A 25805-nucleotide genomic window follows, 5' to 3' on the forward strand; every position below is an offset into this window, starting at 1 on the left:
AGCAATTCCATTACTAGGTATATACTTAAAGGAACTGAAAGCTAAAACACAAACAGACATTTGAAAACTGTTGTTTATAGTGGCGTTATTCACAATTGCCAAGAGATGGAAACAGCCAGTGTCCATCAACGGAAGAGTGGGTAAGCAAACTATGGTATATACATATGATGGAGTATTACGCAGTTGTAAGACAGAAGAATAAAGTTATGGCGCATGTAACAATGTAGATGAATCTTTAGGACATTATGTTGAGCAAAATTAGTCAGAAACAAAAGGAAAAATCCTGGATGGTCTCACTAATATGAACTAACAACAATCAAAAAACTTTGAGAGTTAAAGAGGAGAACACAGGTTATCAGGAGATAAAAAGAGGGTAGAGATTGGGCATTTGATGCTGAAGGAGTATAGAATTTTCAACAGGATTGCCTGTATCAATCCAGAAATTGATACCACAATACTGTGTAATGGTAGCACAGTACTGTAAGTGCACCGAACAAAGATGACTGTGAGTAAAATTGAAGGAGGAAGGCTATGGACATGTATGACACCAGAAGGAAAGATAGAAGATAAAGACTGGGAATGTATAACTTAGTGAAATCGAGAGTGGTCAGTGATGGTGATTAAATGTACAAATATAAAAATGTCTGTACATAATGGGAGAACAAATGAATGTCAACTTTGCAAGGTGCTGAAAATGAGATGGTTATTTGGGAAAAAACATAATCAAGGAAACTCAAGTCTGTAGTTAACATTAACACTGTAATATGCTTCCATTAATTGTAACAAAGGCAATATACTAAAGCTAAATGTGTATAAGAGGGCAGTATAAGGGAGGGCTGGGGCATTCTTGGTGATGGTGGTGTTGTCTGACTTTTTAAATGTATTTTATTTTTATTTTATACTTTTTATTATTCTTATTTTAATTTTTTTTGGAGTAATGAATGTGTTGAATGTGTTCAAGGGCTGATTGTAGTGGTGAATGCACAACTATATGATGATACTGTGAACAATTGATTGTACACTGTGGATATTATATGGTATGTGGATATATTTCTATAAAATTGCAGGGGGAAAAATAAACAGAGGAATACAAGTGCTGGAGAAAACATGGAGAGAGAGATATACCTATTCACTGTTGGTGGGGAAGTAGAATGGTGCAGCTCATCTGACAGGTAGTGTGATGGTTTCACGAGAAGCTAAGTATGGGGTTGCCATAAGATACTGTAACCTCATTATTGGGTATATGCTTGAAAGAACTGAGATCAGGGATGTGAATGGAAATCTGTACCCTGGAGTCTACTGGAGGTGGGCTAAGGGTACATCAACTGAGGAACAGAATGGCAAACTGTAGTGTATGCATACAATAGAATACTGAGTGGCTGCAAGAAGGAAAAAGTTGTGAGATATACAACTCGGTGAATGGATCTTGAGGATAGCATTTTAGTGCAATAAGCCAGAAATGAAAGGAAACATTATAACACCTCACTAATATGGACAACCTATAATTTGCAAACTCAGAGAATTGAATCTTAGAGCACAGATTATCAGGGAAAGGCTTATTGTAAATGGCCCTAGATTGTAATCTCTGACGGCAGTTACATCTATTCCTGAGTTCTAATGGCTATTTCTAAATTCTGAAATGCTAAGCTCTTCGTGTATAACCTGATCAGTCCCTGGAACTTCAAGTATCTGTGTGACACCTGAGACTCAGAGTTACTCTGAGTTTGGCAGCTATCACTGTCATATTACCCCATACAACAACTGTTAAAAAAGCTGAAAAAGAGTTCAGACTTCAATTGGAGATATTAATGAAGTGGAACTGGTTAGGACTAAGGCAAATCAGACTCGATATTGACTGTTTCAAAACTTCAACTTCTGTGTGAGACCAAGGGAAGAGATGTTTATTTGGTGCAAAATCCATATTTCTGTAGCACACTATATAACTTAACTTGTATGGTCAGTTTATTCAAACACCATAACTATGTGGAACTTTGAATAGGGAGTGAGATCTGGTTGGTTTGTACAGGTTAGCGTAAAACCCCAATTCATACCAAAGTAATCTGGGCAGAGAATAAAAATGTATTTGCAAAGCCCCCAAGGGACTGGGGGAAAATGTGGAAATACTAAACTTCCATACAGGGGAAATTACTGATATTCTCACAAGCACTGGGAACTACCAATTTAGAAGTCTGAGCCCTCAATCTTGGGGTGTGCCCTTATGAAGCTTGTTACTGCAAAGGAGAGGCTAAGTCTATGTTGAGGCCAGGCATTGACTTCACCTCTCTAGCTTTGAAAATCCCAGATGGTATCTTCTCCAATACAAGGCTGTTTTATCTACATTGAAAATATTTTGTTTAGTGTAGCCATGTTTATCAATTATCTTAGCTAGATCTTCTTGATAACTTGCTGCAGCTTCTGCATCAGCACTTGCTGTTTCACCGTGAACTTTTATGTTATGGAGATGGCTTTTTTCCTTCAACTTCATGAACCAACCTCTGCTAGCTTCAAACTTTTCTTCTGCAGCTTCCTCACTTCTTTCAGTCTTCACAAAATTGGAGAGAGTTAGGGTCTTATGCCGGATTAGGCTTTGGCTCTGTTGTGGCTGGCCGAGTGTTCTAGCCAGACCACTAAAACTTTCTCCTTATCAGCAATAAAGCTGTTTCACTTTTTTATCATTTGTGTGTTCACTGGAGTAGCACTTTTAATTTCCTTCAAGAGCTTTTCATTTGTATTTCCAACTTGGCTAACTGGCACAAAAAGCCTAGCTTTTGGCCTAACTCAGCTTTCAATATGCCTTCCTCACTAAGCTTAATCATTTCTACCTTTTGACTTCAAGTGAGAGATGTGCAGCTCTTTCTTTCACTTGAACACTTAAAGGCCATTTTAGGGTTATCAACTGGCCTAATTTCAATATTGTTATGTCTCAGGGAATAGAGAGTCCTGAGGGGAGGGAATGAGATAGGCGAACAGACGATCAGTGGAGCAGTCAGGACATATAAAACATTTATCAATTAAGTTCACCATCTTATATGGGCACAGTTCATGGCATCCCAAAGCAATTGCAATAGTAACAACAAAGATAACAGATCATAGATCATCATAACAGATATAATAATGATTAAAAAGTTTGAAATATTGCAAGAAGTACCAAATTGTGACACAGAGACATGAAATGAATGCATGACATTGGAAAATTGGCACTGATAGACTTGCTCTTTGGAGTGCTGCCACGAACTTTCAATTAGTAAAAAAAATGTAATATCTGCAAAGTGGAATAAAGTGAAGCACAATAAAACAAAGTATGCATGTATTGTACTAGAATTTCTGGCCAGAACAATTAGGCAAGAAAAAGAAATAAAAGTTATCCAAGTAGGAAAGGAAGAAGTGAAACTATATCTACTTGCAGGTAACATGATCTTAAATGCAAAAAGTCTAAAGGAATCCATAAGAAAAGTACTACAGCTAATAAATGATTTCACTAAAGTGGCAAGGTACAAAATCAACATACAGAAGCTGATTGTTTCTATACACTAACAATGAACAATCAGAAAAGGAAATTAAGAAAGTTTTATTTACAATAACAACTAAAAGAATAAAACTATCTAAGAATAAATTTAATAAAGAAGATAAAAGACGTGTACACTGAAAACTACAAAGCACTATGGACAGAAATCAAAGAAGACCTAAACAAATAGCAAGACATTCCATGTCTATAGAGAAGAAAACAATATTGTTTAGATGGCAATATTACCCAAAGTGATCCACAAATTCAGTGAATTCTTATTAAAATCCCCCAAAAATCTCTTTTTTGCAAAAATAGAGACTCCAATCCTTAAATTCAAATGGAACTGCAAGGGGCCCTGAAGAGCCAAAACAAATTTGAAAAAGAAGAAAAAAGTTGGAGGACTCATATTTTCCAATTTCAGTGTGTACTGCAAAGCTATAGTAATCAAAACAGTGTGGTACTGATGTAAAGATAGACATTTAGACCAACACAACAGACATAGAAATACCATAGACACATCTATGGTCAACTGATTTTTGACAAGGGTGCTAAGTGAAGGCAATGGGGAAAGAAAATTCTTTTCAGCAAATGTTGTTAGAAAACTTGGTATCTGCAACATATACAAAAATTAACTCAAAATGGATCAAGGATCTAAATATAAAACTCTTCATAGATAACATAAGGAAAAATCGTGACCTGGGATTTGGTAATTGATTCTTAGATATGACACCAAAAGCATGTGCAACAAAGGAAATAATGAATAAAACTGACTTTATCAACATTTAAAACTTTTGCACATTAAAGAACATTGTTAAGAAAGTAAAAAAGACAATATCCAAAATATATAAAGAACTTTTACAGTGCAAAAACAAAAAGACAAACAATGCAATTAAAAAATGGGCAGAGGACTTGAACAAATATTTCTTCAAAGAAGATATATAACTGGTCAAGAAACATATGAAAAGATGCTCAACATCATTAGACATTAGAGAAATGCAAATCAATACCATAATGAGATACCACTTCACACACATAAGGTTGGCTACTATTTTTTTAAAATGGAAAGCAAATGTTGGAAAGGATGCAGAGTTATTGGATCTCTAGAGCATTGCTGGTGGGAATGTAAAATGGTACAGCCATTGTGAAAAGCAATATGTTGGTTCTCCAAAACATTAATATAGAATTACCATATGACCTGGTGTGCCAGTTTGGATGTATTATGTCCCCCAAAATGCCATTATGTTTAATAATGAAATCTTATGGGGGTGGGGGAGTAGTCATATTAGTGTTGATTAGGTTGGAATCTTTGGATTAAGTTGTTTCCATGGAGATGTGACTCACCCAACTGTGGGTAATACCTTTGATTAGATTATTTCCATGGAAGTGTGGCCCCACCCACTCAGCTTGGGTCTTAATTAGTTTACTAGAGCCCTATAAGAGCTCAGATAGAAGAAGCTCACTGCTGCAGCTGAGAGACACATTTTGGAGATGGCTGACACTTTGAAGATACTAGCCCAGAGTTTGCCCCAAGAAGCTAAGCCTAGAGACATTTTGGAGAACACGATTTTGAAACACAACCTGGGAGCAAGAAGACACCAGCCACATGCCTTCTGAGCTAACAGAGGTTTTCTGGACACCATTGGCCATTCTTCAATGAAGGTAACCTTATTGTTCATGCCTTAGTTGGGCATTTTCCTGGCCTTCAAACTGTAAATTTGTAACCAAATAAACCCCATTTATAAAAGCCAATTCATTTCTGGTATTTTGCATAACAGTAGCATTAGCAAACCAGAACACCTGGCAATTCCACTTCTAAGCGTATACACAAGAAAAGTGAAATCAGGGTCTTAAACAGATATTTAGACACCAATATTTGTAGCAGCATTTTCACAATAGCCAAAAGGTGGACAAAAACCAAGTGCCCATCAACAAATTAATGGATAAACACAATGTGGTACATACACACAATGGAATATTATTTGGCCATAAGAAAGAGTGAAGCCCTGAGACAAGGTATAACATGGAAGAAACTTGAAAACACTATGCTCAGTGAAATAAGCAGGACACATAAGGACAAATATTGCGTGATGTCTTCTATAAGAGACATCTAGAAATAGCAAATTGACAGAGGTAGAAAAGAGATTAAATGTTACCAGGGGTGGGGTGGGGCACAGGGGATATGGAATATTTGTAAATAAATAAATAAATCAAAATAAATAAAATTAATACTAAGAAAAGAATAATTTCAAGGATTTTATCCAAAAAACTGGATGAATTAAATTGCATAAATTGAGATGGGCTTTGGGTAAAGCAGGTTTTGGTGGAAACATCTGGAGTTCAGTTTTGGATATGCTGAATTTAAGAAATCTTTAGATATCCAAATGAGAGATATTGAGTAGGCAGATATTTGAGTCAGGTGTTTGTGAGAAAGCTCTAGGCTAGAGATATACATTTAAGAATCACTGCTTTGTAGATGTTTTCAAAGCTTTGAGACTGTTATTAATTGTAAAGATAGTTGAAACTTTATATTACTTTCCTGATTTCTGAAAGGTATGACATTCATTTAGAAATAGATAGGAAATTTTCAGATGGTGCTTACCATTTATCTAGCAAATCATTGGAGAATTTTTTCGGTGCTACAAAATAATAATTTAGTTTATCTCCTTATGCAGTTATTTGAATACCAAGCCTTGTGATTTTTACTACACTGTAAATTGCAGTGGTTCTTATAGTCTTCATTGTTTCTCCCGAACTTTCAATGGTTCTCATAAACAGCAATCAATTTTTAGATCATGTTTCTCAGATAGTCATGCAATTTTAAACTGTCCAGTATCTTTACTCTAAATCACCTTAAAGAATTCTCTAGGATTTTCATAACTACTTCATTCGCAAAAACTATACTGTGACCCCTCATTGGTTTTCATTTTCTCATCAACACAAGTAAATACTGTATTTTAATTTATCAAGAAAATATCATTTTGGGTTAGATCCCTAATGTCTTCATACCATACCTTAATTTCACAAAATTCTAGCCAAACTGACTTTACATGTTTAAATTTATTATTCCTGTAAAGTTGAAAAAATGCTAGACTTATACAATGCAAAAAACTATCCAACAGGATTACAGTGTGAAACAATTTCAGATCTTTGATTTTATATACTAGCAAAAATCACAAATGTATTATATACATGCACTTCTTGATTACCTAGACTTAGACGGAATTCACTGAATGTCACACATAAGCGGAGACTAAGGAAGTGATAATATTTGGTAGATCTACAATAGCCCTAAAATTGCCAACAGAATTATCTGTGCATACTTGTACAAGCATTTTAATGGGAGAGAATACATACATTTTTCTGCATTCTCAAAAGACTCCAAAAAAGTTAATTTTATTGAATAAAATATATTCCTTAAAATGGATCAAGGCCCTTTGTGATCTATGCCTATAATACATTTTCTAGACTCAAATTCTTCCTCTTTCCTGCATGCCCTCTTGCACTCTAGACTCTATCTGCAAATTCCTAATATTCAAAAGTCAGTCTTCTCCAAAAGCCTTCTCTGGATTTTCCAGGCATAGGTGGACAGATGCTTCTTCTTTGGCCCTACTGCCTATGCACACTGTTTTTCCTCCTTGCAGCATCTTCTGCCTGCCCACTCCCACCTGGCTGCCTCTTATTCATCCTTCATGACTCAGTAAGTAACGCCTGCAGAAGGAATTCTGTGACTATGCCTGTATCTCCACCAAGTCTGGGTTAATTGCCTGCTGCCTGTGCTTCCATAGTACCTAGAGCATAATTTCTATAATAGCAATTAAAATACAACATCATCATTGCTTGTTAACTTATTTGAATCACTTCATTACTATGGAAGTCTTTTGAAGGCAGATACTAGGTCTTATGGATCATCGCATCTCTGATGTCTATCCTATTTCCTGGTATTGAAAAAATAATTTAAGTGAGTTAATAAATGGGGAAATAAAAGAACGTTCCCCGTCTTAGAATAAAAAAGTACTGGAATTACTAAATTCTGGGCATCCATGGTGTGTCTAAGAGCGAATGACCCAAAAATTAAATATGCAGGCACGCCTCATATCTTCCTCCTACCCCTCTAATAAAAAATAAGTACATTCCATGGGAAAATTTAACTTGACCTCAAAACTAACAGAATCTTTGAGAAACCTTCCCATCTGCCTATCAGTTAAAGATGAAAGCATCTGCCTAAAGAAAAGGATCCAAGCAAGCACTTACAAGACAGGGCAGTTTCGCCTGACCTTGGGGTTAGAGAAAACACCTGCTATCTTGTTTCCAATGGGAAATATTTTTGATTAGGGCTTGCAACAATGAATACATATGTTAAATATTTACATTTAGTAAACATTAAATATTGTCTTTTATTATTGTTATTTTCAAAGAATGCAGAGTATTCCCAGTGAGTATTTAGATTAATTAATCAATGGCTGTGCACATGCAGGCTTTCTGTTCTTACTTCTGTTCTAGCACTTTAGCTGGTGAATTTAAATCAAAGAACATTGTATACATACAGGCTGTTGCACTTTGCCAGGCTGTCATACTTCCCCAGGCTGCTACCAAAATTATCACACCATGAGTTGGCTTAAACAATGAGAATGTAAAGGCTCACAATTTCAGAGGCTAGAAATCTTGCTTTCTCTCCAGTTATCACAGTGGTCTTATACCAGCTTGCTGACAGTCCTTGGGGTTCCTGGGCTTTTACCTCTACTTCATCACACCACTGTCCTCTCCTTTCTCTTCTGGATTCCCACTGACTTCTTGTTTCTGGCGCCTGTGTGTGGCTTTCTCTTTATATATCATCCCTATTAAGACCCAACCTCATTCAGCTGGGCCATACCTTAACTAAAAATAACATTTTCAAGCACTATTCAACATGTTCACACCCACAGGGACACAGATTAAGGTTAAAAACATCTGTTTGGGGAGGTACAAAATTCAACCTACCACACTGGAATGTTAAATATACGTAAACAAACAACACACACACTGCCAAAATTTGTTTAGTTATGCCCTGTTTTTCATGATAAATAGTATATTGTCATTTCAAAAATATTTACACCGATACTTAAATGGGTAAATGGAATGGTTAATTAAAATGTAGAATACTTTAAATTATGTTCTAGACAAGAATTCAAAAATTGTCAAGTGGAGGAGAATGGCGATTAAGCATGCATTTGCCAAAATATATACAAATTTTAAAAATCCAGGATGATACTTCCCCCTGGTGGTCAAAATAAGAACCAAGTCAAACTAAATAAACTGAAGAGACCTACTTTTTGAATCTAAAAAGAAATGGGTAAACTAATCTTCATGTCTTATGATCATTTATTTCTTCCAAGGCTAGGATACGAAAAAATTTTGTATAGGAACTCTGATAATAACAAATGCAGATTAAAATAATGTTTTAGAGTTCACATAAAGTAAGTGAAATTTAGGATTTAGAATCCATGTTTAGAATTGTGATCTGACATTCAAACAAATGTTTAACTGTGAATATCTGTATGTAGGAAGGAGTAATATATTTAAATTTCATCAAAATAATATTTCCATATAAGTAGTTTATATTTTTTATTAAAAGGCAAAATCTGCCCATGCTTACCTGTAGTGGTTGAAATAGGTTTCTCAAAACAGCTTAAAGTTCCTCTTTCTGCTACACTGAATAGATATATCAGATAAGGATGAAAAGATCTGAGATCCCCTATTATCATTGTTTTGTTGAATTTTTCAACAACCAGCTCTTCTGATTTATTATTTTCAACATCCAAAATAGTCACAAGATAATGGTGAAAAGATACAGGATATGGAGGATCCCACTTTAAGTATATTTCTGCTGGAGTCACACGTGTAACACTGAAATTCCGGGCTGATAATGGGCCTGGTTGAAAATAAACCAGAAAAATATATGGTATTAGTGACAAAATTTGGCAGAATTAATCTCTTGCTTCTCAGGGCTTCCAAAATTCTCTAGCTTGGAAAGGAAGGGAAAGCTGAGTTTGAGTCCCAGCTCTTTCACTTCTAGTTACACCCCCTGATAAATTACTTACTCTTTCTGAGTCTCAGTTGTCTTTACTGTAAAATGAGAATTATAGTAGCAACTGCCCTGTAGATTTATTATAAAGATTAAGTGATATGAAGAATGTAAAGCACTTGGCACAATGCTTGAACACAGTAAGTGTTAATAATTATTTTTATTTTCTACACCACCAAAGTGGCACTTTCTGCATTTAGTGTATCATATGTCTTTCTTCTCTCCTGCCTTATCAGACTAGAGGACAGTAACTTCATATTACTTCAGTCCCATCATCACCCAAACTCAGGCACTCATCCTTCCTCAGAAGTATTTTCCCACCCCAACAATTTTATCCAATGACAGCAATCTTCCTCATTAATCCTGCCAGATTAATTTTCTTAAAATGGTCCATTGCACATATTAGCCTCGGACCCCTATCCGCCACACCCCATACACATGCACACACACTCATCTTGATTCTTTCTTGAGAAACAAGAGATCAAGAGTTAAAATGAGTCCATCTGGCTTCCCATGTAGTACCACTACTTAACAGCACATGTTACTGTAGTCAGTTTACTTAACTCTTCTGAAGCTCAATGTTCTCATCTCTACACAGTTAATCCCAGGACTGGAGTAAGCATGGAGTGACATAATAACGTATGAAATTGCTTTCTAAAATGAAAAGCAAGTCTTAGAAATTATAGTCTTAATGGATTTCCACTACTTCCAAGGTCAACTTCAGCAATCTAGCACAGACACACACACTCCTAACTCTGGCACCTTCTGCCTCTCAAACTGATTTTAATCTCATGCCTGAGGAAACCCTCTTCACCAGTCAATCTTCACTACTCATTTTCCACAAACGCATAGCTCCACACTTCAGCTCACAACATGTCGTTTTCCACTCAAGGCCAAATCTAAGCCTTGAGTATAAGTTTAGGCCTAAGACTTCTTTCCATGAGTTTTCCCCTGTCAACCTTCTCTCTGAATTCTGGTAGGTATTTATTAAATGCACCACTGATTGGGCATTTAAATCACTATATTTTGCTATGTAATTTTGTCTGCTTTTGACTTTATTCCTTCCTAATTGTCTAAATTTTAAGTTTCTTGAAGACAGGGAAGCATGTCTGATAATCTCTTCCTCTTAGAATATGTCCACCAAAATTTATTGAGTATCTTCTATGAATGAGATACCATTTCTATCTGGGGCTATAAGACAAATAAGACATAGTTCCTACACTTGTGGGGCTTATAATCTAACAAGGGAAACTAAACACATAAACAAATTCATTGTGATTTAAAATGGTAAAAGATATAGGTATGCCCAGAGTGTCATGAGAAAATAATAGGCCCTCAGGAAATACTCACTAATGACAGAGTTAAGTACTTGAAAAATAGTACTCTCAGATGTCTTATAACTTACGTGTTTCTACTATGAATACTGGACTTAGAGTAGTTTTTGCCTCCCATTCATTTATTGCGAAGAGTAAAAATCTGTAAGTACGGCCAGGAGAGAGTTGGGTAATTGCTTTTTCTGTTGTATTTGGGTGCATGCTTTCAAAATTTTCTTCTGCATAATCTAAATAATACTTGATGATTATCTTATATCCCAGTATCAGCCACTTATTCAAATTGTTGAGGCCATTCAAATTATTCCAACTAAATACAACTTCAGTTGTTCCAATCTCCTTTATATAGAACAAAAAGTTTTCCTGTACAGAAGGTACTGAAAAAAATAAGAAAGGATTTTTATATTAGCAATTATAATTTATCCCCAAAATAATAAAAGATAGTGAGAGCCATGGATATAAGAAAGAATATCAATAAAAAATAATTACATTCATATTCACAAATACATGGCAATGGAACATAACAGAAAAATCTTGTAAAGAAATAGTTTGATCCAGTTGCATTTTGCTGTAAAATATAGCAATCTGTTTCATTTTGGGGTAACATTGGAAAAGAAAATATTTCATTTTCCATAAGTCCATTAGGTGATCCATCTGTCCATGTGAGATGGCCTTCTTTCTGTAATAAGATGAATAAATTGTTAATTAAAAAGAAAAGTGAGAATCTTATCTTCAATACTACATTTCAAATATGTGTTTGAATATTTTGATTAGCCACCACATCTCTATTATAAAATTTTCTTAGATTTTACAATTATCAACCAGTTTAATAATATTATGGAGATTTATTTCATGATAAAAGATGCTGAGCTGGAGAGAGAGTTCACTTTCTTTCACTCATCAGACAAATATCTTCAGACAAAGCTGTTGAATCTTGCACTGTCTCCATTTTCTCATATCTACAATGAGTGTAACAATAAAACCTACATCTTTAGCCACCATAAGGATTAAAGAGGCTATGCATACAAAGGGCTCAGCACAATGCACAGAGCAATCATTCATTAAATGTTAGTTTTTAGTATTCAAAGTAAAATCAGTCGCTCACATCAGGAGAGACTGTTGATACCTTCTTAACTGCCTTTCAGCCATGAGATGTCGTTGATGCCACCACCAGCCCTAATTCTCACAAATAAAGACCATCTCTCTAGATAGTTATGTATCTACTCTCCCTGAAAGGGGAAATGGGGAAATTATAATCTTTGAGAAAAATAGACCTGGATGCTATCTGCCACATACTGGCTATCTGTTATTAGGCATCTAACTGCCTAACTTCACAGAAACTAAATTTTCTCACCTGTGCAATGTACATAATCATCTACTTTGCATGATTGTCAATGGGCTTAGAGAGTATGTATAAAACCACCATCTGCATAACAGCTCCTCAAAAAGAAAACGTAATTCTTACAGAAATAATGAGTGCTAGGGAGTTTTGTTATTATGTCAATCCAGCATCAACTGGCGCCTCATAGTGGCATGGATGAGGATTACAAAGGCATGTTCCCTCCAAACACTCAACAGAGACGTTAAAACAATATATTCCAGTCCCATCTGGAGGAATAGAGGAATCCTCACTATTTCTTCCAAGAGCCTGCTGCATTACACTGCAGCTGTGAAAACTGACAGCGCTCAAAGGCAGTGCGTTCAAGTGGTTGGGGGCACAGGCATTGGTCAGACAGAGGTTCAAAATCTGGCACTGCCTCTTCTTGGCTATGTGAACATGATCTTTCTGAGCTCTATTTCCTCATCTGTAAAATGGAAATCATGATAGTACCTACCTCATAAAGTTGTTGTGAAAATTAAATGAGGGCTACCTATATAACCCTCCTGAAGCAGAGGAAAGAGACTATTAATTTTTCATTCATTAAGTTCCTGCTGACCACCAGACTTCAATTGGAAGCTGGGAATTCTTGAAGTCTAGTAACAAACTCAAACTTATGCAGCAAAGGTTTACTTAAAGGGGTGAGTACTTTCTCAACTCTCCATGGAGATTATGATCAACAGGTGATTTTGATATTAACCTCAGGAGATCAGCTTAATGCAGAGGTCAAGAATATAGTGGTTAAGAGCAGACTCTGTTGCAAGTCCATTGGGCAAAATTAACCTTTCTGGGCCCCAGTTTCTTCATATGTCACAGAAGTAAAGCATGTAGAATAATGTTTGGCTCTCAGGAAGTAAATATAGGACTCAGGGACTATTATACAAGTATTTTCTGCAATAATTACATTGAAGTTTCATTTACCTCCTTTATTATTGTAAGTATCTGGATGCAGAGACTGTGTCTTAGATACCTTTGAATAATTCCCAGCAATCTACATGGTGCTTTGTGAATCCCACTTTGGCACACAGACTATGGCCATGAAAATATGGCCTGAACTTTTTAACAGAAAGCAATAGCCATAACTACTGGAAGATTAAATTTAATTTGAACTGTTACTAACAAGTTTATTAAAGATAGGAAAGAGACTGGCATGCTGAGTGGGGGTGAGCCTGAGAAGTATGAAATGAACTGTGGTTTGAGGAACCTTTATTAGAATTTCATTCACTGCCTATTAAAAGATAAAGAAAAGCACAATAAGAGAATGACAGAAAATGCAGTTCAAGATTGTTAATAGTTTTATCAACTGGTATCAAAATGATAGAATTTGCCTTGGGTAACAACAGATAAGCACATTTCACAGAGAAAAGATTTATCTTTGAGAGGCAGAAAGTAAAAGTAAGTGGGTCATAGAGAAAAAATACAGACTGCAAAGAGATCTTCGGTTTTTCTACAAATGCTGACCAAAATGAAATTTCATGTGCTATTCAATAGTGTTAGGGGTGTTGAAGAAAAATGCCACATGGCCCTTATTTCACCAGTATTAAACAAAATCTTTAGATGTTTCTCCATCTCTTTTAGCAAAATTGAGTTTCAAGAGGCTGAATGCACACAGTGAAAGGAATAAAGGGAGAAAATTTTATTCCTTATCCATATTTTAGAGTTTGTATTATTGTCTTGTTCACAAAGGTGAGAAATATAGGAACTGGAGCAGGTTTGGTGGGAGGGAGATGACAAATTTAGTTTTGACAATGTTGAACTGCCTGCAAGAAATGTCAAAAGGGATAATCAGAAGAAATGTCTGGAGCTCAAAAGAGGAAAGTGGACCAAATAAATATTTTAAAATAATCGTGGTAAATTAAGTGAAAAAATGGATGAAATCACCCAAATAAATTTAAAAGTGGTCTGGCGAAGACCAAAATTAAAACAAAATTAGGTAAAGAAACAGATGCCTGCAAAAGAGATTGAAATGAAGTGTCTATGAAAATAGAAAGAGAAACACAGTGGCTGGCTTGTGAGAAGTACTCAAATATTTATTGGATGAATGAGTGAATTAATAAAAGACTGAATGAAACATAGATGATAATGATATCTTATTTATCATAATATATGCACACCTTTGCATTTACTGACCTTTATGTCATTAAGACCAGTCCATATTATTATTTGATTCTTTGATCTGAGATGTGAAAATATGAATTTTTTTTCCTCTTCATTCTTTATATCCACAAGGTGTGCAGAACTTAAGAATAACTTACAATGCTGTTGGGCTATATTCCATGGCTTACTCTCTTTGCTAATTCTGTAACAGTTGTTTTTTAAGGCTACCCATCCTTGTGAACATGAACCTACCGAAAGAAATATGTTTGTTAAAGATGAATTCAGTAGCATATCAGTTCATAATTACATTTCTTAACACATATAGAAGTTACTTATGAAAATCTGGTAGTATTAAATGTGCACTTCCCCTGTATTTCTCCCAAACCAATAAAAATGTTAAAGGAAGGATTAGTCAAGTAGTAATTACCACTATTTAAACAGTTTTTAAAGTAGCTATAAGACTTAATTATGCAGAATTATTGTTCAATTATAGCTTTGTTAAAACATAACCACAGATTTTTTTTTTCTAAATTATTTTATTTTTTCTTTCCTTTCCCTTAATGCAGGACTGGTAGAGAACTTTGTAAAATATATTTTACATTTCTTTTATTTTAGAGGACGAGACAATGCTTGTTAAGAATTTTGCCCTCAGTTAGTTGAATTCAAATGTGTTCACCTGCCAGAAAATAGGTGGACTGACTGCTGCTCTTTTTTTCTCCAAGACTGCATGCCATAGAAAGACTGAGGAAAATATCAGCCTGTTCAGAGTAAGTACTGCACATCAGCTTATGCTGATTTACCTCACCAGTGCTTCACACCAACAGGTAGGAAAATGTGAGAAGGATCCTTTGAAGAAACCATTGTTTTATTTTTTTTTCAGGGCAAAGAGGAAATTAGGAAGAGGGTATGCTTTGATTACCTCACTATCTTTTTCTTTCCATTCATCTGCTTCTCTACTTCACTTTTGCAACATATATTGTGGTTTATGGTACTATTTGATTATTCCTATAGTAGGGTATTAAAATTGGACTCTGAGCCTATCAGAGTGCATTCTTTCATCAACCATCTACGACTTCTCCCTTTTTTCTTATACCTGTTCCCAACATGTGGTGGAAGGAGGTAGAACAGAACTAGGAAAACACAAAAAAATGGAACACAGCCTTCTCACCCCATCCCCCTGTGTATCCCCTTACTTGGAGCATCCCAAGCTTCAGTCAGGTCTGAGCAGTAACGAGCAAAGGAGAAGCTTTAAATAGGGTGACAAATTGACATTTTCATATTAGACTAAAAGGGACTTTTTAATACATGAAAATGAGACTGCTCTTTGATACTTTAAAGTCACCTAAAAAGCTAGGAACCTACATGAATAACTGCCAGAATCAAGGAAAAAGAATCTGCTTGGAATGGCTGAAAGGAAGTGGTAGAAGGAAAATAAAGTTGGTTCTTGCCTTTATCCTGCTAAGTCCAGCTTGTTCAATAAACAGTAAAATACTCAAATGATTCTGCTAGAAAAAGAGGACTGTAGCTAATTCACTCACAAATGGTTTACAGTGGTTAAAATGTAAAATGTAAAATTAGATCAAATTTTAAAGAGAATAATAAAACTGCCAAGTGACATAAAATATATAATAAATATATTAATTATAACAAACCAAATATCTATTTACCTGTTTCAACTTGAATATCCAATCTCTGAAATATATTTACAAAATCCAAATGCAATTGTTTAAATTCAAACGTAAAAGTATATAAAGTTGCAGGTTTCAAATTACTCCACTCATAAAGCATAACATTATTTTGCATTATTTGTGAAAAATTATGAAGGGATATTGACACAGAAAAGTCACTGAAAGGCAGCATACTCCAGTTAAAAGTAACACTTGTACTTGTTGCTACTGTTTTAATATTTCTAGATGAGAGTCCACCTAAAAAATCAGAGAAAATAATTAGTATTGACTCAAATAAAACTAAATGAAACTCAAGATAATACTGAATCACAAAGGATTTACTATAATGGGAAAATACTATCAACCATAAAATATTCTCTATACTTCTACATAGAGTGAATTAACAAGATTTGAAATCCACATTAAAATATTTTCTAGATAATCTGGATAACATGTAACATCACCATGCATATCTATTCACGTTAGTATAAATTAAATGGCAAAACTAAAAAGCTTCTTCTTAGCTTAGTTTAAAATTTCATTTAGAAGGATCTAAGATGGTGGCATAGAGAAGAATGGAAGCTAGTTAGTCCCCCTGGAACAACTAATAAAAAATGAGGAACAGCTAGTAAATAATCCAGAATAACTGCAGGGGTACAAACGTGACCATCCACTTATCATACACCAACCTGAATTGGGAGGAATGCCTGAGATCACAGCATAAAATCTGTAAGTAAAAACTATGGATCCAAGCTGGGAGACCCCTCCCCTCACAGCCCAAGCTGCAAAGCCTCACGGTGCTAGAGAGAAGTTCTCTCCCAGCAGGTGAATATAGCTCAGCTGAGCTCCAACTGGGGTTTTAATTAGTGAATGTGGAGTGCTCACTATGAACTACGAATCCCCAAAAAGCAGACAGAGGCTTTGGGTGATGACTGACCTTGGAGAGCCAGAGGGTCACCATGGACTAGCCCTGAAGGGGAATTTTGGTCCCTGTTTCAGCTCAGCGGGGAAAGCCTCAGCAATTTTTAGTTCCCAGTGCTCTGACCCAGACAAGGGTGAAGATGGCACAGGCAGAGAGAGACCATTGAAATGCTAATGACCTCTCCCTAGGGAGTCTGTCTTCTCTAAGAGGAAAGGGGTGGTGCCCAGCTCTACTACCAGCCTTTCTTCAGAACCAGACCCCAGAGCCTCGGGGAAAACAGCCACGGACCACACCTCCTTACACCAGTCTGGAGTTACAGGCTGACAGGTGCCACCTGCTGGGCAGAAAAGCACAGTGACCTGAGACATCACAGGGTGTACCAATCTTCTAAGACACACCCTGACACTGAATACTTCTTCCTTCTGGGACCTGAGCCCGTTCTGGTCTGGGAAAATCTTGGGGTAACCAAGGAAACCATGCCTAGACAACAGAAAACTACAACCTACACTAAAAAATGAAGTTATGGCCCAGTCAAAGGAACAAACTTACACTTCAACTGAGATACAGGAATTGAAACAACTGATAATAAGTCAATTCAAAAAGTTTAGGGAAGATATGGCAAAAGAGATGAACTGTATAATGGAAACACTGGGTGTACATAGGTAGAAATTGAAAGTTCAAAAAACCAACTGGCAGAATCTAAGAAAATGAAAGGCACAACACAAGAGATGAAAGACACAATGAAAATATACAACAGCAGATCTCCAGAGGCAGAAGAAAACACTCACAAACTGGAAGAACAAGGCACCTGAAAGCCTACACACAAAAGAACAGAGAGAGAAAAGAATGGAAAAATATGAACAACACCTCCGGGAACTTAAGGACAAAACAAAGAGCAATAATTTATGTATCACTGGTGTCCCAGAAAGAGAAGAGAAGGGAAAAGGGGCAGAAGCAATGATAGAGGAAATAATCAATGAAAATTTCCCATCTCCTCAAAAGACATAAAATTACAGATCCAAGAAGCTCATCGTACCCCAAACAGAATAGATCTGAATAGGTCTATGCCAAGACACTTAATAATCAGATTATCAAATGTCAAAGATAAAGAGAGAATCTTGAAAGCAGCAAGAGAAAAGTGATCCATCACATACAAAGGAAGCTTTTATAAGACTATGTGCAGATTTCTCAATAGAAACCATGGAGGCAAGAAGGAAGTGGAGTGATATATTTAAGATACTGAAAGAGAAAAACCACCAACCAAGAATCGTGTACCTGGCAAAAATATCCTTCAAATATGAGGGAGAGCTTAAAATATTCTCTGACAAACAGACAATGACCATGTTTGTGAACAAGATACCTGCTCTACAGGAAACACTAAAGGAAGCACTGCAGACAGAAAGGAAAGACAGGAGTGAGAGGTTTGGAAAACAATTTTGGGAGACAGCACAGCAATGTAAGTACACTGAAGAAAGATGACTGTGGATATGGTTGAAAAGAGGAAGGATGGGACCATGTGGGACACGAGAACAAAAGATGAAGGATAAAGACTGGGACTGTGTAACTCGAAAACCTAGGGTGCTCAATGATTATAATAAAAGCTACAAATATGTTTTTATATGAGGTAGAATAAATGAATGTCAACATTGCAAGGTGTTAAAAATAGGGTGGGACTGGGGAGAAAATACAATCAATGCCAACTACAGACTATAATTTATGGAACATTGTATTATGCTTCCTTTAATATAAAAAAGGCAATATACCAAAGCTAAATGCATATGGGGGGGTGGGGGATAGGGGAAGGGTATGGGACTACTGGCATTGGTGATGTCTGACTCTATTCTACTTTAGGTTAATGCTATCTTTCCTTTTGTCGCTTTCTAGCTATCAAGTTTTGTTTTTTGGTTTGTTTGTTTTTCCTCTCTTTCTCCTTTCTTTTTCTTTTACCTCTCTACCTTCTTTGTTGAAGAAGTGGAGATGTCCTTATATAGATAGTGGCAATGGTGCTGAATACATAAATACGTGATTATACGGGGAACCAATGATTGTTTACTTAGGACGGAATGTATGGTGCATGAACAAAACCATCTTAGAAGAAATGGGTTGATGAAGAAAGCTTGAGGGCAAATATTGCAGGGTCTCACTGATATGAACTATTTATAATATGTAAACTCATAGACATGAAATAATAAGTTACCAGGATATAGAATGAGGCTAAAGAATGGGGAGTGGTTGCTTATTATGAGCAGAATGTTCAACTAGGGTGAACGTAAACATTTCGAAATGGACAGGGGTGATGGTAGCATGTAATGAGAATAACTAACAGTGCTGAAACGTGTGTGAAGGTGGTGGAAAGGGTAAACCCAGAGTCACGTATGTCACCAGAAGGAAAGTTGGAGGTTAAAAGATGGGAACGTATAAAACAGTGAATCTTGTGGTGGACAATGTCCAAAATATTAGAAATCTCTCTCATGAACTAGAACAAATGTATGACACTATAACTAGAAGTTAATAATAGAGAGGCATAGAGGAAAAAATATATATACCTATTGCAAACTATATACTACAGTTAGTAGTATTTTAACATTCTTTCATCAACAGTAACGAATGTAGTATACCAAAACTATGAATCAATAATTGAGGGGGGCATGGTTAGGGGTATGGGAGAATATGAGTTTCCTTTTTTTGCCTTTATTTATTTTCTGGAGGAATGAAAATGTTCGAAAAATTGAAAAAAAATTAATTGTGTTGATGGATACACAGCTGTATGATGGGACCATGGGCAACTGAATGTAAACTTTGGATCTTTGGATGGTTGTATGGCATGTGAACAATCTCAATAAAAAATATATACATGAAAAAAAAGAACATAGAGTAGAAGAACAGAAAACACTTAGGCCTTTGATGGTATTGTTAAAGTGCTGTGAAACAAATTCTGAAACTAAGTATGGCCAGAGTTCTTGTTAAGTCAAGAATAAATGTCTTTATGGTTCAGGAAAAAAAAAAATTCATTTAAATCATATTCTGAAATTTACATTATATTTAATTTCAACAAAATATTACTATCCTGATATATTCTGAACTTCCATTACATAGCTACCAATCACTGTAAAATTTAAATTATCTGGAAATAAAAAATTTGCCTTTCATCATTAGGTCATATATGTGAACAACACACACACATTACGTACAGGTTTGGAATGACTTTTCACTTAAAATTTTTCCGTGTTTAATGGATTGTATAATGATGTGATAGTCTTCATTTTCCTCTAGTGTTATTATTGATTTCTGAAGCTTTTGTGGGTCTGCAAGAATGCTTTTGATATTCTGAAAATAATTAGATTCATCTGATCAATAAACATTTATTGAACATTAACTCTTTATCAGATACATTAATTAAAAGTTTGGCTTTTATACACATCCTTCACAAGAAGCAGTTTTTCAGTATGGAATACAAACATATAAATAAAATATTTACTTTTACATAAATGACATTACTTTTTAAATAATTATTTTCTGTTTAGTATATAAATATCAAAAAGGAAAATACATAGTTGTTCCCACAAACAATTTTACATATTAATATGATCAACTACTTTGAAGAGTCTATTTCATAAAATGCTAACATTTTATATAGTAATAAAATAAAACTAAGAAACTCAACAATTAAATTACTAATTGTGATATGGCATTGGGTTTTAAAAAATTTACAGTATGCTTACTTTTTATCAGAACCAGAAAAGGGGCCTTACCTTTTGTGCAAAATCATTAATAAGCTGATATTTTAAAACATAAAATTCAGGATGTCCTCCCATAGGAAATTCATTCCATTCAATAAAAACTGTAGTTGTTTGTTTATCCACTAGTATACAATGGAAACTTTTTGAGATCTGAAATGAGAAAAAAGGTAACCGTAAAAAAAAAAGTGCATTATTATTTTATGAACAAATTTACAAAAAATTAAGCCTAAAATATGCCAAATTATAATTGAAAAATATTTCAGCAGCATCAGTTTCTATACATGAGTTAAATAGCATACATTTGGATACTCCAATCATTTTTAAATATGAATTTGAAAATGACATAAGGTCAATAAAGTGAGTAAGGAAATTTAAGACCTATGTTTCTCAAATCATGAATCACCGCATTTCTGGGGTCAAGGCAGAGAAAGTCTCCAAGTCACAGGAAGAAAGTAGCACATCTTCCTGGCATTTTGGCCCTTTACCTAATGATAATGTCACGCAAAATTTACTTATTTCACACATATTTTTAACACACATTTGCAATTAAAGTAATTGAGTGCAAAATGTGCGTTAGTTCACATCCTTGGTTCCTTTACAAGTAATGAAAATTATAACAATTTATAGATAAATTAGTAATAGATAGACCACAGGATCACAGACTTTTATGTTCCCTAGTTCACACAAAAGACTACAACTCTCAGAATAATAATATATTTATCAAAATTTCTACCAAAACAACTTTAAAATGACCCCACTATACATGTCTTTAGCTTAATTCTGAGCTCTCTCTCCACTGATAACTCCCAAATACATTCACATATTTTTGTGAGTATATATTCTGAACATATTGTAACCCATAGGAAAGAAAATTTTTCTTAGGTACTGAATCTGATATTTAGAATCAATTCATTTCAATTTATTCATTTTCCAAAATGGATAAACTCAATGCAATAGTATTTTGCACATTTACCAATCAGAGATCCAGAAGCACTTTCATGTCTATTACCAACTAGTAAATTAAAGCACTATTTTTGTATAAACAAAAATTCTTGGTGAGCATTTCAAACCACATCTCCAGAAATCTGCAAGACATGCTTAACTCTCTCAATTCTAGGTGGGTCCATTAGGGGGAAAGTTCAAGAACCGCTCTGCATAGATCTATAGGACACCAAATGATTGTTTAGAGAGAACAATTCTCAAAGAGAGCTACAGATCGTACAGATCATAGGATCACCGCTTGCATCAGAATCATCTAGAAGTGTCTACAGGAATGAATGCAGATCCCTGGGTTTCCCACTCATCCTCCAACCAACTGAAGCAATTCTCTATTGTCTCTATTGTGGGGCCCCAGCTATACACCAACTCTACAACTCTACAGAAAAAATCCACAATTGCTGATCAATAAGCAAAGCAAATTAGGTGTTCTAGCTTTCCCCAAGCCAAGCTTGAATGGGAAAGGTACACGATTCTTATTAGGAGCCTAAGGATTAAAAAAAATACTGGAGAGACATTATGGTAATAATCCAAATAATTTACAGAAGGAGAAAATGTAGAGGAAAAGTAAAATTCTTGCACTTCCTAATCTGTTTCTTTTCTCTATCTCTTATCTTTGGCTACCTTGGGGCACCAGCCACAAACTTACTCTCTTCTTCTCCTTCATCTCATTTAGTCAGGTACATTACTCTATTTTTCTATTCATTGCTTTTATTTTTCTTTTAACATTTCAACTTTGAAGTAAAGAATAGATTCACTAAATTCAACACATATTCAACATTCAAGATGATACAAGCCCAGTGATAACTGGTTAGGTCACCAAGGGAATTTATGGAACTGCTTATAATTTATCCATCTCACCATGATATTTCCTGTCTTTCTTGTCTCATTCCTTTACTTATGCTATTCCTTCTTTTGAAATGCCCTTCCTGAGACCAGCCAGCAATATTTTCCCTGCTTCTGCCCTATTTCTTCCTTTCTCTATGACCCCACTCATCTGGCTAACCTTTACTTTTCCTATAAAATTCCATTTATCCCCAACAGCCTTTCTTTATCACTGTTTGCAAAGATTAGGTCCCTTTCCCTCTGGGCTCCCAAAATTTTATATATATGCATATTTTACTTATATTACTTTATTTGAATTGTTTCTTTATGAATTTTTTTTCTCCTCTATACCTTGAATGTGCTCAGTGAGATCGAGTATATCTTGGTCATCTTTTGTATCCTCAGTTCATAAAATAGTGTTTAACACATAGTTGGGGCTTAATACATGAATGGATGCATCAATACTGATACAGAGAGGGGTGTGTGCAAATCTATCTGCTGTCTGAGTGGTCAAGAAGTGAAAGGAGAGAGAAAAAGGAATACTGTTTTAAAATCAAGCAACTATCTGAATGTCTGCTTTGTACAGGATGCTGTTGAAGTGCAGTTTGCTCAAAAAAAAATCAACAATCATCAACAACAGTCCTTGAAAATGATGGTTCAAACTCAGAGTATTTAATAGGATTTTGTAAAGTAACTATAATTTTATCAAATAAAAACAATAATAACTTAAATGATACACAAAGATGCACAAATGATAATAACAGTTATTAAAATGTTTACTCAGAATGTCAGAGTTTTAATGACAAGGGAGAATGCTCACTGAATAATGTTAGGTCAAAGAAAAGAAGTAGGATGGTAAATGGCATCACTCTATCTGTCAGTACCCACACATACTCAAACTATGGAAATTCAATGTAAAATATAGGTACATCATAAAACTCTTACATACACGAAAAGGCCAACAGCTATTTTCCTTGGGCAGTAGAATTGATCATCTTTAATTTCTTTATGCTTTTCTAAATTTTCCAAATGTTTGCAAAGGGCATGCATAATTTTTCAATCACACGGAAAAATATATTTAAAAAGAAAAAAGATGACTGCAATTTATAAGGATTATTTGCTTTTAACTTTCTTTGCTGTCGACTCAATTAAAAATATGTACAGTACTACTATAATACCGGTGTTAGATGTTATATTTTATCAAAAAATTATCACATTAATATCACAAACAATATAAATATGTTTAAATCATATAGGCATGTTTTACCACAGATATTAAGCATGAGGTTTTTTTTTTTTAAATAAAATAGGCATCTTAGATGTTAGTTTATAGCTTTTATTTATTATTATAGATGATAGGAATCTCTAAGCTTATTATTTTTATAACAAATCCAAGCTTAGAAAGTTTTGAACTTTCTGGTATCTCAAAAAGGGCACACTCAAAATTGTCTTACCTTAACAAACTGTAACCAGAGCAGTAGAATAACTGAGTTGTCCATCTGGAAAGCAAAGGGTATTCATTTCAATTATACATGTATATTTTTAGCTTCCAAACTCAACTATTGTACATTCTTTAGGCAAATATATATCTATAATCTGTGTGTGTGTGTATATATATATACAGATATATATATATATATATATATGCAACTTTAATACTATGTCTTTTCAAATTTAGACTGGCTGCTCTTTTAATTGAATGCTAAGTGCTTAATAAGGAGAAGTTGTGTATTATTCTCATGTAATAAACTTAGAAACATCTGTACTTTCCAATGAATAGCAAAATTACCAGCTCTTATAAATTGCTATAATTAAATATAAAGGAAGTATTAAAAACAAAATTATCAGCCAATTACACAAAATTATGTTGCATTGTATGAAACCATTAACCTTAATTAATAGAAATCTGGAACATTGCTACTTCACTGGAAATAATTCCTCACACTTTAAAATTACACTATCGTTATTAAAAAATATTTCAAAATACTCTCTATGATGTTTAGTTTTAAATGGGAAAAAAAAATTCCGTAGTCGTTTCAACTCTAAAGAGCTTGTGTAACATTTCCTAGGCTCCTCGAGTCCCTGGAAACCTAAGAACTTTTACATTCAACTTAAAATATAAAGAAAAAAAAAATACTCCTGTATTACATGTGTGTATATTTGTGTGTTGGTAAAACTGAGATTACCATTTTAATAGTAAATAGTTCCCCAGAATCAATTTTAAAGGTAACGCAAGTTTCTAACTTAAAAAAAAAAATAAAAAATCCTCTTTAGTTCTTATTAAGCAGCTGTTCACCTCAAAGAAAATGTAACCTCATTAAAAAATAAATCTGATCATTAAATCCACAGAATCCTCCACAAAAGCTTTAAATTGTCTATTTTGCTCAGTAATCTGATGTAAATGTTCTATAAGCTTGTTTTCTCTTCAAAATCTAAGTGTAAACTAGAATTTTGAAAGCTTGTGTGCTATAAAAAGGGGAAAGTGGAGGAAAAACAACACTGCAAGCCTTCAGGTCCCAATCTCCGCTCGAATTCAATTCTGAGTCACACGCTTCCAGGGAGAAAGACACAGAACAGCTGTCCCCAGGTGCGGTGCTTTAGAAACAGTCCAAGGGAACCAAGTTTTGATTGACGGAGAGAAAGATTAAGAAGGAAGTGACTGAGGCTTAAAGAATGGTTAATAAGCTAGTAGGGAAAAAAGGAAAGAGCGGAGAACTAGAACACGGTCTAAACGCGGGGCGGGGGGGGGGGGGGGTCCCAGCAACCCCGACCCGACCCCAACAAGACCCCGCAGGCGAGGCGCGACGCTTTGCAAATTTCGTGCTCCAAGTGCTGCGCGCCGGCGGACAGGCCAGGGAAAGGCAGAGATGGCGCGTGGCGCAACCGCGAAGCAGCCCAGGATCTCAGGGTTGCCGCGCACCTCTCTGCCTGCTTGCTTCTCCCTCTCCCGGGCTCTTGGCGAGTTCCAGCTCTTCCCACCGCTGCTCTGACCCTTTTCCTTCAGGCCAGCGGTGCCCTTTGCCCTCTGTTGAGTTAATTAAGTGGAGATCTCCATGGAGACGGGAAGCCGCGCGAACGGAGAGGAGTGGGAGGCAAGTCCCCAAACACTGACTTGTGGAGGGGAATTATGCTCTAATGGAAGAAGGGAGGAAAGGTGAGCTGAAAAAGGAGAACGCCTAGGAGGAACTTGGCATTTCATGAAAAAGAAAATAGTTAGCCTTGTGGTTGTGAAAAGTCCTGGTTGTGCAGTTTAGGGTTAAGTACACGCGGCTCTGTAGGGAGC

The 25805-nt window shown here is 35.3% G+C and overlaps 1 protein-coding gene across 1 annotated transcript in view; it reads right to left on the bottom strand.

Annotated features, from left to right (window-relative positions):
- LOC119541764 overlaps positions 1–24740 on the bottom strand; it is a 38370-nt gene extending 13630 nt beyond the window's left edge. The window contains exons 1-9 of the mRNA XM_037845992.1: positions 24709–24740; positions 23977–24021; positions 20714–20851; positions 20153–20288; positions 16040–16297; positions 14406–14620; positions 11387–11576; positions 10972–11274; positions 9138–9413 (exon numbers count right to left, since the gene is read on the bottom strand). Of these exons, the coding sequence (XP_037701920.1) occupies positions 9138–9413; positions 10972–11274; positions 11387–11576; positions 14406–14620; positions 16040–16297; positions 20153–20288; positions 20714–20851; positions 23977–24021; positions 24709–24711 (1564 nt within the window). The 5' untranslated portion in view covers positions 24712–24740. The remainder of the gene's footprint in view (positions 1–9137; positions 9414–10971; positions 11275–11386; positions 11577–14405; positions 14621–16039; positions 16298–20152; positions 20289–20713; positions 20852–23976; positions 24022–24708) is intronic.
- Positions 24741–25805: the final 1065 nt, after the last annotated feature.

The sequence above is a fragment of the Choloepus didactylus genome, chromosome 8, assembly GCF_015220235.1.
Source record: "Choloepus didactylus isolate mChoDid1 chromosome 8, mChoDid1.pri, whole genome shotgun sequence".
Classification (NCBI taxonomy): Eukaryota; Metazoa; Chordata; class Mammalia; order Pilosa; family Megalonychidae; genus Choloepus; species Choloepus didactylus.